Raw genomic sequence first — 13,772 nt, forward strand, 5'->3', positions numbered from 1 at the left:
GGTGTCAAGGGCATCAGCGAAGCCAAGGCCGACAAAATCATCAACGAGGCGTCGAAACTACTGCCCATGGGCTTCACCACAGCATCCGAATTCCACCAGGTATGTTGTATTTGCTTGTGGATCGGGATGAAGCTTGGCGGTCCTTGCTTGAAACACCTTTCTATTGCTGAACCAGCTTTCTCATCTCTTTTTGAACACACACACACACACACACACACACACACACTCTCTCTCTCTCTCTCTCTCTCTCTCTCTCTCTCTCTCTCTCTCTCTCTCTCTCTCTCTCTCTCTCTCTCTTTCTCTCTCTCTCTGTGTGTGACTGTCTCTCGCTCTCTCCCTCCCTCGCGCGCGCGCGCTCTGTGTTCCTGTTGTGCAGCGGCGACAAGAGATTGTGAACATTTCGTGCGGGTCAAAGGAACTGGACACGTTGCTGCAAGGCGGCATTGAAACAGGGTCCATCACGGAAATGTTTGGTGAATTCAGGACTGGCAAGACCCAGCTCTGCCACACACTCGCCGTCACATGCCAGGTACGCCTTCATGTGTGTGTGTGAATAGAAAGGGATGGAGGGGGACACGAGAGTTGTATGTGCAGGAACGGACAGATGTATCTGTGACAACGAACACACACGCACACACACACGATGGACTGCTGCCTGCTGTTCTCATCTTTTGTCTCCTGCCAGTTGCCAATTGACCAGGGCGGTGCAGAGGGCAAGTGCCTGTATATCGACACGGAGGGCACGTTTCGACCGGAGCGCCTGCTTGCAGTTGCCGAGCGCTATGGCCTCAGTGGCGAGGACGTGCTGGACAACGTTGCCTACGCACGCGCCTACAACTCTGACCATCAAATGCACCTGCTTCAACAAGCATCGGCCATGATGGCCGAATCACGGTGCGTGTGATTGAGTGCGTTTTTCACCTTGCTGGAACCTCGATGTCACCTGCTGTTGATTGGATTCTTCACTTGTTACATCTCTCTGTCTCTCTCTGTCTCTCTCTCTCTCTCTCTGTCTCTCTCTCTCTCTCTGTCTCTCTCTCTCTCTCTCTGTCTCTCTCTCTCTCTCTCTGTCTCTCTCTCTCTCTCTGTCTCTCTCTCTCTCTGTCTCTCTCTCTCTCTCTGTCTCTCTCTCTGGCTCTCTCTCTCTCTGTCTCTCTCTCTCTCTCTCTCTATCTCGCTCTCTCTCGCCCTCTATCTCTCTCTCTCTCTCTCTCTCTCTCTCTCTCTCTCTCTCTCTCTCTCTCTCTCTCTCTCTCTCTCTCTCTCTCTCTCTCTCTCTCTCTCTCTCTCTCTCTCTCTCTCTCTCTCTCTCTCTCTCTCTCTCTCTCTCTCTCTCTCTCTCTCTCTCTCTCTCTCTCTCTCTCTCCCTCCGTGGTTGGCTCACGCTTTTCGCATGATGCTCCATGTTTCACTCCTCCTGTAATGGCAGGTATGCCTTGATGGTGGTTGACAGCGCGACGGCGTTGTTCCGCACAGACTACTCTGGCCGCGGCGAGCTCTCTGCGCGCCAGATGGCGCTGGCCCAGTTCCTGCGCACCCTCATGCGTCTTGCCGACGAGTTTGGCATTGCCGTGGTCATCACCAACCAGGTTGTGGCGCAGGTCGACGGCGCCGCCATGTTTGCCGCTGACCCAAAGAAGCCCATCGGCGGTAACATCATGGCCCACGCTTCCACCACCAGGTGTGTGTGTGTGTGTGTGTGTGTGTGTGTGTGTGTGTGTGTGTGTGTTTGCAACCTTCTTTGCCCATACTCGCTCTTGGTGTTGTTGTCCCTCTTTTCTGTTGTCCTTCATGTTTCTTGCTTCTTTGACATTGCTTGTTCGCCCGCCCTGATGACTTGCTCTCCTCTGTCTCCAGCAACTCACCACATTGTTGTTGCCCGTGCCATTTTCTCTCGTTCCCGCCTACCCTCCTCCCTTGCGCTGTGACCAGGTTGTACCTTCGCAAGGGCCGCGGTGAGACGCGTGTGTGCAAGGTGTACGATTCCCCGTGCCTGCCAGAGTCGGAGGCTGTGTTTGCCATCAACGCAGACGGTATCGGCGATGCCAAGGACTGAGGCGGCCTGCACCTGGGTTTGCGGCACACTTGATGTGATGCTGTCGAGAAGAAGAAGAAAAAAAATGAGACTTGCTTCCTTGCTTGCTTCCTTGCTTGCTTCCTTGCTTGACACGACATATGAATGAGAGTGGGGCGTGGTCTGTGCTGATTCGATTGATATGGAGGTGGTTCCGTCCCATCATGGCTTCGTGGCTTCTTTTGGTTTTTGTGGCTCGTTGTTTGTACACATGGCACGCGTGTGTATGCGTTGCAAAGGGACGGCGAGTGAGTGTGTGGGTGTGGGTGTGGGTGTGAGACATGAATTAAAAGAACAAACCACTGATGTGACGGATGAACAAAAGGCATGCAGCGACCCCACTCGAGACCCCCCCCCCCCCACTCGACAGCACAAAATTCAAAGCACGCATATCGCACACAATCGCACACTCGCACACCAGCCACAACAGACGAGGAACAATGAGCGCGGACCAAGTGGTGCAGCTGCTGCGGTGTGTAGGGCTTTGCGCTGTGCACCTCTCTCCCTCTGCCTGCTTGCAGCGCGCGCGCGCGTGTGTCTGTGTGTCTGTGTCTGTGTGTCTGTGTGTCTGTGTGTCTGTGTGTGTGTGTCTGTGTGTCTGTGTGTCTGTGTCTGTGTGTCTGTGTGTCTGTGTGTGTCTGTGTGTGTCTGTGTCTGTGTGTCTGTGTGTCTGTGTGTGTATGTCTGTGTCTGTGTCTGTGTGTCTGTGTGTCTGTGTCTGTGTGTCTGTGTCTGTATGTGTCTGTGTCTGTGTGTCTGTGTGTCTGTGTGTCTGTGTCTGTGTGTCTGTGTGTCTGTGTGTGGCCCCTTGTCGAGCAGGGGGAAGCCACGCACATGGACACGCGTGCACCTTTTGTCCTCGGTTGTGTATTTGTGTCGAATGGCTGGCAGTGTGGGTCTGCAGTTCTCACACCCTGTTTGTTGCATGAAACGCTGGTGTTGTGTTGACCGTCATTGTCGTGCCTGTACAGCCTCGTGAGGGGCGGCAAGAATGCGACGTTTGAGGATGGGTACAAGAAATACTGCTCAGCCTTCCGGCGAGACATTCAGCGGCAGGACATGTGCAACGTGCTGGTGAGCTGCTCTGGAGTTGCACCTGCCTGTGGATGTTTGAGCACGTGTCGATGGTGCGGTGATTGCTGTGATTGCTGTGATGCGATGTGGTTCACGTGCACGCTGCATCCCCTCATCTCATTCTCGACACCACGCATGACCATTGATGTACTACAGAGCATGCTGTTGGAGCAAGCGGATCTGCTGCCGTACGTGCCAGGCAGGCTGCTCGGCATGTTCCTTCTGTATCGAACCTTCGCCCACCAACCCTTGGAACAAAACCCCTTTCTTCATGTCATCGAGAGAGCCAACAAGGTGCGTGTGTGCATTTGTGTGTGTGTGTGGGGGGGGGGGGGGGGGGGGGCCCCAATTTTTGGGGGGGGGGGTTTGGGAAACCTTCGGCTGGCATCAGACGTCGCACTCATGCACGCGCGCACACACAATGTGTGGTGTCCACACCACAGCGCCAAAGGAGAGCTTGCCGCGGGAACCAATGGGAACCTTCGACTTTACACCCGTAGAACAACACTTCTCCTCGTTAATACTCGCCAACCGCATCTCAGATGTGTGTGTGTGTGTGTGTGTGTGTGTGTGTGTGTGTGTGTGTGTGTGTGTGTGTGTGTGTGTGTGTTGATGTAGCTTGCAGCTCATGTGCCCCATCTGCTCCACCTTGTGCACGCTGCAGGTGTCGACGAAACACACGCCCATGACGTTTAGTGTGGACTTTCTCAAGAAGCACGGCAGCTTCCCATCATCTTCAACACCTCCCAAACCATCACCGCCACAGCCCGTAGTGAGTATGTGTGTCTGTGTGCATGTGTGTGTTGTACAAGACATAGACAGACAGACACGCACACGCACACAGACAAGACACAAACAGACAGACAGACGGACAGACACACACACACACACAGACACACACACAGACACACACAGACAGACAGACAGACATTGTGCATGCGGTCATGGTCGCCAGATACATCAGCTCCTTGCGGTCTGTTTCACTCGTTCATGTGCTCAACATCTGCGGTCTTGGCTCATGTGCACAACCACAGGAGCATGCGCCATCGTGCATTCCAACGGTGGTACAGCTGCCGTGGCTCGGGCAGGCATCTCAGTACACATCTGAAGCAACAGAGGAGGCAGCACGCTCCCTCTTCTCAGAAGCAATGTACGGACTTTACTTGTGTATGGGGGGATGTGTGTAGGAGCGTCGTGGGTCACACTGTCGTGTATGCATCACCATGCTTACTCTTTGTTGACTGTTCGCGTACCCGTGACTGCAGGCCACTGCACATGCCCTCGCCACTGCCGCTGCTCGTACCGCCGCCACCGCTTCTCAGCATCAGGTGGGGTTTGTAGGTCTGAGGGTGTGTGTATATGTGTACGTGTGTGTGGGTGTGCATATGTGTGCGTGTGTGTGTGTGTGTGTGTGTGCTTGTTTGTTGTTGCACGAGCTCATGCATGTGCATTCACCTCGTCTTCAATCCCTGTCCATCTGCCGATCCCATGTTGTTCCGCACATCCACCTGCTTACACACGCACGCACGCTGAACTGTAATCTGTGAACCCCACTGTTTCTTTCGTCCACACTCTTCCGCCACCATTGCTATTATCATCATCATCGTCGTCATCATCACCATCATCATCACCATCATCATGACCAGTGACAATGAGGTCGTGTGGATGAACCCGAGCGAGTTTACGTACGACGTCCACTACGACGTCAAAGATCTCGACGGTGCGTTCAGCCCCAGCCCTCACTCATGCTCTCGCTTGCGCGCTTGCGTTGTTGTGGGTGTGAAGAGATTCAAAATATCATGCTGCCGAATGCCTTCTCATTCACACTAACCGCACCTTCACCCCCTTCCCTCCCTCTCCCTCTCCCTCTCCCTCTCCCTCTCCCTCTCCCTCTCCCGCCCCCCTCAACCTTCTGCTGCCCACAGAGCCGACGCCGCAGCAGCTTGTTGACATGGCTGTACAGATGGCGCTGCCTGCCCCGCGATTCCAGTCGCTGCTCAACGCGCTCAAGTCTGAGGACGTCGTGGCCAAGATTGCTCTTCCTGCTGCATCCCTCGCCGGCGTCGTCGAACACAACCCGCAGATTGCCACCATGGTATCTCTCCTCCGCCCGCCCCCTTTCCCCTTGACCACCGCACCTGTGCAATTGCGCTTGTCGATGGTTGTTATTGTCTGTTAGTGGCTGTTGTCGGTGTTGATGTGGAATGGCTCGCCTCGTGCTCACGCACGTGCGCCCAGCATGCCTTTTAGTTTCTCACTTGGCTTGCCTTGCTCACCTTCTCCTCCCGACACACACACACACACACACGCCCGAACATCAGATTCTTGCGCAGAAGCTGAAGCACGAGCCAAAGTCGATGGCGCCGTACTACGCGGAGATTGTGAAGATGGACATGAGCCTCAACTCCATGGAGGTCGTCAACGGGCTCACCTCGGTGGGGATACCTTTTGGCCATTATCAGTGGTGATGGGCGTGGTGCCGGTCTGTCATGTGTTGATGGTTGTTGTATCGGGAGACTTTTATGTGCACTCGCTCACACACACACACACACACACACACACATACACACGCACACACACACGCACGCACGCACAAACACATACGCACGCATCTTGCTGTCAATTTGGTGACTTTGGTGTTTGCAGTGCGGCCTGCCACAGGAATTCTTGCACATGTTCATCTCAAATTGCATTCGCACTTGCGAGAAGAACCAGGTGTGAACATGCACGCGCATGTGTGTATGTAGATGTGTGCGCGCGCGTGTGTGTGAGTGTGTGTCTTGGTTTACGCGTGCAGGTTGTGTCTGCTTGCTTGCGTGTGCACGTCGCGTCGCTGTGCCTTTGTCCACGCGCCGTGGCTCATATGCACGACTTTGTATTCCACCACCGACCCTTCTACTCGTCCTCGCCCCTCGAACGACTGCGAAACAGAATGGGCAGCCGTCGTATCTGCGCCGCCTTGTTCGCCTCGTGTGCGTGTTTGTGCAGAGCCTCATTCGCAACAACATCATCGACATCAAGACGTGCAACAAAGTAAGTTCAGGTGCACCACGGTGTGTATTGCATGTGTGTGTGCATTTGTGGTTGACTCTCCTGGCACCCTGCGGTTCGTGCAACACAGCGCTGCAACAATACGATATCTCGACGTCACAAACGCACACATACGCACACGTCATCTGACTGCTTGCTTGTGACGGTTTGTGTCTGTGCGCAGGACTTGATTGTTGAGGTGAAGTGTTTCTGCATCCAGTTCAGCTCGTACAAGGAGGCGTCGGGCCTCTACCGCCTCATCCGCGTCATCGACGGTCAGCAGGGCTCCCCTGTCTGTGTGTGTGTGTGTGTGTGTGTGTGTGTGTGTGTGTGTGTGTGTGTGTGTGTGTGTGTTGTGTGTGTGTGTGTGTGTGTGTGTGTGTGTGTGTGTGTGTGTTTGTGTGTGTGTGTGTTTGTGTTTGTGTGTCTGTGTGTGTCTGTGTGTGTCTGTGTGTGTCTGTGTGTGTCTGTCTGTCTGTCTGTCTGCCTGTTTGTGTGTTTTCGCGCACTCGCATCTTGTGCGCGTCTCTCCCTAGTGTGATGCTGCCGAGCTCACGTAGGGGCTTCCGTTCGTTTCTCGCTGCACGTGTGCAGATGAGGAGAGCTCGGGTGGTTCGGGGCAAAGCAGGACGAAAGAAGGGAGCGATGCGCAGGGGAAGAGCAAGGGGAAGGCCAAGTCATCATCAGGAAAGGTGGCTGCGTCGTCATCAGCGTCATCTTCGTCCTCCCAGAACAAGGGCAAGAACAACACTGCAAACAGCAACCACAAAGGGCAAGGCAGCAACAAGCGGCCAAAGTCTCCAACAAAGAAGCGTTGAGATGTGTGTGTGTGTGTCTGTGTCTGTGTCTGTGTCTGTGTGTGTCTGTGTCTGCGTGTGTGTGTGACTGTCTGTCTTGTCTGTCTGTGTGTCTGTGCATCCACTCGACCTCGACCGCGCTGTGTGGTACGGGCCCAAGCAACTTCTGCCTAAAAAATAAAGAAAAATTCTGTATTCATCCACAGTGCAAGCAGCAGATACACACACGACACGAGACACACGAACAAGACAAGCAACCCACAAGAAGCAAGATGGCAGCGAGGGCAGCAGGACTTGTGAACAAGCTTAAGCTGGCGGCCACAGGTGTGTCTGCGTGTCTGTCTGTCTGTGAGTTTGCGTGTGCTCATCTCATCTCGTCTCATCTCATCTCATCTCATCTCATCTCATCTCATCTCATCTCATCTCGTCTCATCTCATCTCATCTCATCTGGCATTCACACTCACCCCATCGCAACACTCATCCGACTCCGCGTGCAGACATGGCTCTGATGGCCAAGCCCGCGATGCAGACGTACGGCAGCCTCGCCATGCGCGAGCTCGGACCACCCAGCCCTGCCCAGTGGCCCACAATTCAGAAGGGTGTGTGTCTGGGTGTGTGCGTGTGTGTGTGTGTCTGTGTCTGTGTGTTTGTGTGTGTGTGTGTGTGTGCGTATGTGTGTGTGGGTGTGTCTGTGTGTGTGTCTGTGTGTGTCTGTGTGTGTCTGTGTGCACTGAACCAGTACGCACTCAACCACAATCGTTCTGACCCTCTTGCATGTTGCACTCTGGTATGCTGGTGTTTGCAGATCTTCAGGGTCTCGTGAAGAGCGCAAAAAGCCTCAAGTTCATCAACGTCAGTGTGAAGGAGGCCGTCACCGGTGCCCTCCTTGGCGCTGAGGTCCTCTGCTGGTTCTACGTTGGTCAGTTTACTGGTGCATGTGTGTATGTGTGCGCGCGCAGATGTTGGTGCGTGTGTGAGAGGAGAAATGCGTGTCCTTTAGATGTATCATGTTCACATGGTGCGTTTGATTGTGTCCAGCCAATGTTGAGTTCCCACACTCACGTCATACTTCTGTTTCAACCTGCACTTCTGATGTTCACCGCATGTGCTGCCCATTGCTTCGCTCCTTCCCCCTCACTCCCTCCCCGACTCACACCGCGTCACCTCATTGTCCACACCAGGCGAGATCATCGGCCGGGGCAGCATCATCGGCTACAACGTTTGAGCGCTCGTTGCAACCGTCCTTATCCCCCTCACCCTTCTTTGACCTTGGCTCTTTCTGTCACTGTGTGTGTGTCTGTCTGTCGGTCTGTCTGCCTGCCTGTATGTGTGTGTGTGTGTGTGTCTGTCTGTCTGTGGCGTTGATTCGAGCTGATTCCTTCTGGTTAGCAGCAGTCCCTCCCCTCTTTCCCTTCTCTTCTTTGTGCATCAGTGTCATGACAGTACTCGCGTGCCACTGAACGCACTAGTTCCACCACCCGTGTTCGTTTGTCTTGTCCTTGCAGCGTCATAGACAGCAGTGTGCCGCTGCCGTGTATTCTGTCATCACTGGGGCTTGTGTCGACCTTGACATGGGCAGCACGGCCTCAGTGGTTGCTTGTGTCAGCTGTCAGGTGGCGTTCGCTGTCGTTGATGGTTGGTGTATAAATGGTGGAACAATCGAGCCTCCTCGTGTACAGACAACAGCACCAGGGCCAAGACACAAGTGTTTGCAAGGGGAGGTTGAGAGAATTTGGGCGAGGGACAGACAACGAGAGTCATAGAGAGAGAACGACAAGAAGAAGAAAAAGACACGAGGCAGATGCAAGAGAGAGAGAGAGAGAGGAGAAGACGCAAGGCAGATGCATACTCAATGCGCGAGATGTGATGTGACGTCCGTGCTAGCGTGGCATCGCCTGGGCCTGCTTCTTCATCGCGCGCGCCTTTCGGTTGTGGTTCGCGTACTTTGCCTTGTTGCTCTGTCATAACGTCATGATGGTGGCGGTGGTGTGAGTTTGAAGGGGAACGATAGCAGCGAGGCAGGCGCGCAGGAGCGCAAGCGCGCACAGAGTAAGGAGGGAGGCAGATAGACACATCGTTGAACCACAACAACAATTTCTCCATTGAGATGCAGTACTCTTCACGCTGTGTCACGGCCCTCCACAACATGCATCGAACGACATGCTCACCTCCTTGCGTCGCCGTGCCTTGGCGGTCTTGCTTGCATCACCGCCTTCACCGACAAGGTCGCCACCGCTTCCACGGCCACCACCACCTCCTCCTCTTCTTCCACCACCTCCTCCTCTTCCCCGCCCTCTACCGCCCCTGCCAGCACTTGGAGCGCCTCTCCCTGCAGTGCACACACACACACACACACACACGGTGAGACTAAGCAGCAGGAACAGCCACACAAGCACTGCACACACACACACGCACACACACGCACACACACGCGCACACACGCACACACACGCACACACACGCACACACACACACACGCACGCACACACACGCACACACACGCACGCACACACAATGGCGCATTCCATACCTGGGAATGGGCGTCCCTGTGGCGGGTGACCGCGCTGGTATCCACCACCACGTGTACCGTCATCATCATCACCACCATCATTACCATCATCATCACCGTCTGCGGGTGGGGCAACCTGGGCCATGTGCACGGGCTGCCACTTGCGCCCGCGGTTTGGATTGAAGTTCATCTGTCGAGAGAAAGGGGTGGAGAATGGAGGGTGAGTGGATTGAGTGAACAAAACAGGGTTATTTGAAGGTGGATTCAAACAGCCACAGACAAACAACCACAAACAACCACAAACAACCACAAACAACCACAAACAACCACAAACAACAGCACAACGAACTTATTGCGCCAACCAACCGCACCAAACCCCAACGCAAACGAACAAACAAACCAACGAATCATACAAGTACATGCACGTCATCGCTGGTGCGGCGACCTGCTGCTGTGCGGCTTCCTCCTCCGTCGAGGGCTCCATCGACCCAACGCCTTCCATGTCGTCATACGTGTCGTCATACTCATCCTCATACAGAAACGAACTGAACACCTGCAGCGCATCATCATCGCCATCACCATCATCAGCGTAGGCCGTCATGGCACCATCACCACCGCCCTCGCGTGCAAGCTGCTGTGCTGCGGCCTCGTGTTCTGCCTGCAGTTTCCGGTCGTGTGCAAGGCTGCGCTTGATGTACGCCTTTGCCGCCTCACGCCCCTCGTCACCACCAAGCACCGACGCCGTTGTGCCCATGCGCCTGCAGGGAGGATGGAGTAGCATGCAAGGAAGGAAAGGGAGGTGAGGTGTGTGTCTGTGTGTGTCTGTGTGTGTGTCTGTGTGTGTGTTTGTGTGTGTGTGTGTGTGTGTGTGTGTGTGTGTGTGTGTGTGTGTGTGTGTGTGTGTGTGTGTGTGTGTGTGTGTGTGTAGAGGCGAACATTAACAACGCACACGCAAGCGCTAGCAATCAAACACATACAACCACAGGCAAACACAGGCAACCACATGCAAACCCAGACAAACGCAAGCAAACACAGGCAAACACACACAACCACAGGCAACCACAACGCACCTCTTGCCGCGATGGACTTTGGTTGGGTCGAGCTTGCGTCCAGCCATGATGTCAAATTGATCGCCATCAAATATGGACCGCGTGTCCTTCTTCGCCCCGCCATCGCCATCAGCATCATCGGAGAGGTCACGTGGAAGATCCACAACAGCTGGCGGAAGGTTCCCTTCAAACAGGCGGTTGATCACGTTCTCCACGTTGAACTGTGGAGCGGAGGTGGTGATGGCAACCGCAGGTGTTTTGGATCAAAGGTGGGTCGATGGACAAGGAACAAAGGGTGAGCAAGCAGGGATGACAGCAGCGCGCAACCATAACAAACACGCGTGCACGTATCACCACACATGTACACAACACAAGCACACAACGCGAAGACAGTTCACACTGCAACGCACAACACAGCTCAGCTCCCCGCACACTACGACACGCAGCACGACAACGCCCCGCACAACCACAGCACAGCAAAAAGCAACGCACCTCGCAGGCGCGGAGACAGGCCTTGACAAACCCGCGGCCAAGATCGGGCACGACAGCCAACACGCTGTCCACTTGTCCTTCCAACTTGGCATCACGCTTTGACGTGCCATCTCCACCATCCATGGCGGCGCCGCTTACCTCGTCATCATCACCATCGCTGCCACTCTTCTGCTGCTGCTTCTTCTTCTGGTTCTTCTTCTCGTCTTCCTGCACCTCAGCCAGCACGTCCGCGTCCACCACCTCCTCCGTGCCTGCAAGCAACTTCCGATAAAACTGCAGGCGAATCTCCTCAACGCCGTCGTCGCCCACCTCCGCCAGCTCGGCGAACACGCGAGCCAGCCCCTCCTCACGCGCAATCCATTGCACCACGGGCGGGTACAGCACGAGTGCCTCCATGGCGTCAAACAACATGTCTTCCTTCTCCCCGTGCGACAGGGACGACGTCACAGCAGCTGCCGGTGGCTGTGGTGTTGCTGCTGTGTCGGTGGCGGCGCTGGCCCCACCGTTGGGAAGCAGCGGCTGCACAAACACGGAGTCAATCATGTCCACGATGCATGCAAGCAACGCATTCTCTGCTGCGACTGCGCACGCTTGCACCACCAACGCCTTGCCGCTCTCTTCCCCATCCTCGTCATCATCATCGTCGTCATCATCGTCGTCATCATCATCGCCATCATCATCGCCATCATCATCGCCATCATCATCGCCTGCCGTGTCCGCAGCTGAGATGGCTGCTGTGAGCAGTGGCCCCACAATTGAGGCGTGCAGACAGCACAGTGCAACGAGGATGCGCGTGCGGTGGAGCTGCACACTGCACTCGGGGAATGCGGTGACAAAACAGCGCAGCGTGTTGGCAATGTCATGCACAAACACGGCCAGGTCCATGTGCTCCTGCGGTGTGAGGTCAGCAATGCGGCGCGCGCCAGCAATGGTTGGGGCGCGCTCGTGCAAGGGGACGTCAGCTGGCACGCCCTCTGCGGAATGCTGCGCGCACGTGCGGTGGATGAGCGTGGAGACGGCGACGAGCGAGTTGCTCAGGTCGTCAAAGTAGGCTGGCTGGCGGGAAAACACGTTGCACACCATGCGTTGCAGCAGCGGCCTGTTGCTAGCAGCGAAGATGGCGCACAGGTCCAGCAGCTTTGGCATGTCAAACACCCAGTTGTTGTAGATGAGCTCCGAGTACCCGCGCTGCGTCATGAACTTGTCTGGCGCCTCCTTGTGCGTGGACAGCCGCAGATACACCAGAAACACCTGCAGGAGTGCGTGTTTATGTGTTTGTGTATGTGTGTATTCGTGTATGTGTGTGAGTGTATGTGTGTATTCGTGTATGTGTGTGTGTGAGTGAGTGTGTGTGAGTGAGTGTGCGTGAGTGTATATCCAAGTGCGAGTGGCTTGTCCGGTTGAGTGCGCTTGTGCGACAGGAGCATGCACGATGAGGAACAGGGCTGGGCTGTACACGTGCTGAAGAAGACAGAGGGGGTTGAGTACGTCCACGCTCACAAGCATATGCCACCTTGCGTGCGAGCTGCGTTTCGAGGGCCTTCAGCTTGTCTGGGAGGGCGCTGATGATGGGGAGATCATACGGCCGCGAGGTGAGCTTGAGGAACGTGCTGAGGAAGCGTCCAAGCGACTTGTCGTGCAGCGCCTGCCAAAATAGGTGGATGGGAACCGGAAGCCGCGGAGGTGAGAAGGTGGAAACAAACTCAAAGAAGAGAGGCAGAGCATAAATCACGTGGCACGCTGCGCCGATGTGAGTGGAGCAGTGCAATCGCTGCACACGTGCGCGCAAACACGGGAGAGCGCGACGTACGTGGGCCCAGAACACATGGTATGGAAGGGAGAGAAGCCTGTGCACATCGTTGATCTGCAACTTGAGGATGTCTGCGCGCTGATCAATGTCTGCCTCATCTGCAAGCGATCGCGCAGCCGTGTACGGCAAGAATTCAATGTCCACCAACCAGCAAGGATCCTGCTCCAGTGCCAGGAGCGCCATGTGTGTGTGTGTTGTGGGTGAACATGCGTGAGCTGGGGAAAAACCCCCCAACAGGCTTCCGCAGGCTGTACCTTTGTTATCACCAGCGCAAGCGGAAGCGCCTGCAGCAAGACACATACACGCATGCAGTCACACACACACACACACACACACACACACACACACACACACACACATACACACATATTCACATACACGCGTTCGCACACGAATTCAGCAGCACACACACACACCAGTAAAGACACGTGTTTGCCACTGCGCGAGGGCTTCGTGTCCACGTCTATTGGCGTGGCCAAATCACTGCTCATCGTCTCTGTTGTGTATCCAGTAGTGGTGACGGCCGACAAGAAAGTGAAGCGTGATGGTGTGGACAGCGTGTGTGGTGTGCTGCATTGGATGAGGAGTCGTGGCTGGTCGTAACAGCTGCTGCTGATCGAGTTGCAAACAGCTGAGGGTGGATTTGCCAATTGCATGTGCAATGCGATTAGTATGTATGTTACCCTACGAATTTCTTCAATCGCGCCACACCAACAAACAAGCAACAACCAACAAGAAGGAAGGAAGGCAAGAGGGGCAAGAGCCGCAAGCGCACCCATTTTCGCGTGGTGCTGGTGTTCTTGTTGGTTCTCATGCGTGTGCGCCGGGTGTTGAGTTGATGTCGAGCACGCAACAACAGCAACAGCGAGATTGACAACCCCTTTTCACACAAACCACAGACACACGCGTCAGTGACACACTGCAACAGTTGTGGTT

The 13,772-nt window shown here is 55.1% G+C and overlaps 4 protein-coding genes across 4 annotated transcripts in view; 3 read left to right on the forward strand and 1 right to left on the reverse strand.

Moving 5' to 3' along the window:
* The window catches only part of PTSG_05223 (rad51 protein), a 2,850-nt gene extending 688 nt beyond the window's left edge, over positions 1-2,162 (forward strand). Inside the window, exons 3-7 of the mRNA XM_004993744.1 lie at positions 1-99; positions 377-529; positions 686-894; positions 1,430-1,681; positions 1,933-2,162. The exon at positions 1-99 is cut by the window's left edge and continues 96 nt beyond it. Of these exons, the coding sequence (XP_004993801.1) occupies positions 1-99; positions 377-529; positions 686-894; positions 1,430-1,681; positions 1,933-2,056 (837 nt within the window). The 3' untranslated portion in view covers positions 2,057-2,162. The remainder of the gene's footprint in view (positions 100-376; positions 530-685; positions 895-1,429; positions 1,682-1,932) is intronic.
* Positions 2,163-2,514: 352 nt separating this feature from the next.
* PTSG_05224 (uncharacterized protein) lies at positions 2,515-6,996 on the forward strand (the record flags this gene model as incomplete). The annotated part of the gene is made up of 13 exons (XM_004993745.1): positions 2,515-2,546; positions 3,046-3,148; positions 3,305-3,442; positions 3,813-3,920; positions 4,183-4,298; positions 4,414-4,476; positions 4,795-4,868; positions 5,074-5,243; positions 5,470-5,583; positions 5,795-5,863; positions 6,080-6,181; positions 6,363-6,453; positions 6,773-6,996. 13 exons carry the CDS (start codon positions 2,515-2,517, stop codon positions 6,994-6,996), a joined length of 1,404 nt encoding a protein of 467 aa, XP_004993802.1.
* Positions 6,997-7,172: 176 nt separating this feature from the next.
* Positions 7,173-8,669, forward strand: PTSG_05225 (uncharacterized protein). The gene is made up of 4 exons (XM_004993746.1): positions 7,173-7,299; positions 7,474-7,575; positions 7,782-7,895; positions 8,158-8,669. The coding sequence occupies exons 1-4, from the start codon at positions 7,248-7,250 to the stop codon at positions 8,199-8,201; spliced, it is 312 nt and encodes a 103-aa protein (XP_004993803.1). The 5' UTR covers positions 7,173-7,247; the 3' UTR covers positions 8,202-8,669.
* On the reverse strand, positions 8,601-13,502 carry PTSG_05226 (uncharacterized protein). The gene is made up of 9 exons (XM_004993747.1): positions 13,253-13,502; positions 12,837-12,995; positions 12,540-12,671; positions 11,027-12,277; positions 10,556-10,755; positions 9,931-10,243; positions 9,507-9,675; positions 9,145-9,305; positions 8,601-8,934 (listed from the first exon to the last, which is right to left on the reverse strand). The coding sequence occupies exons 1-9, from the start codon at positions 13,490-13,492 to the stop codon at positions 8,857-8,859; spliced, it is 2,703 nt and encodes a 900-aa protein (XP_004993804.1). The 5' UTR covers positions 13,493-13,502; the 3' UTR covers positions 8,601-8,856.
* Positions 13,503-13,772: the final 270 nt, after the last annotated feature.

The sequence above is a fragment of the Salpingoeca rosetta genome, assembly GCF_000188695.1.
Source record: "Salpingoeca rosetta unplaced genomic scaffold supercont1.12, whole genome shotgun sequence".
In the NCBI taxonomy this organism is placed as follows: domain Eukaryota; class Choanoflagellata; order Craspedida; family Salpingoecidae; genus Salpingoeca; species Salpingoeca rosetta.

What these genes read in the sequence shown, in the direction of transcription:
- PTSG_05225 (XM_004993746.1), top strand. Translation starts at nt 7,248, where the DNA reads ATGGCAGCGAGGGCAGCAGGACTTGTGAACAAGCTTAAGCTGGCGGCC. An exon ending in GCTTAAGCTGGCGGCCACAG is followed by an intron (nt 7,300 to 7,473) that starts GTGTGTCTGCGT and finishes CTCCGCGTGCAG; the next exon opens with ACATGGCTCTGATGGCCAAG. An exon ending in CCTCTGCTGGTTCTACGTTG is followed by an intron (nt 7,896 to 8,157) that starts GTCAGTTTACTG and finishes TGTCCACACCAG; the next exon opens with GCGAGATCATCGGCCGGGGC.
- PTSG_05226 (XM_004993747.1), bottom strand. Translation starts at nt 13,492, where the DNA reads ATGCAATTGGCAAATCCACCCTCAGCTGTTTGCAACTCGATCAGCAGC. An exon ending in GCAAACACGTGTCTTTACTG is followed by an intron (nt 12,996 to 13,252) that starts GTGTGTGTGTGT and finishes GCACTGGAGCAG; the next exon opens with GATCCTTGCTGGTTGGTGGA. An exon ending in AAACGCAGCTCGCACGCAAG is followed by an intron (nt 12,278 to 12,539) that starts GTGGCATATGCT and finishes GCACTCCTGCAG; the next exon opens with GTGTTTCTGGTGTATCTGCG.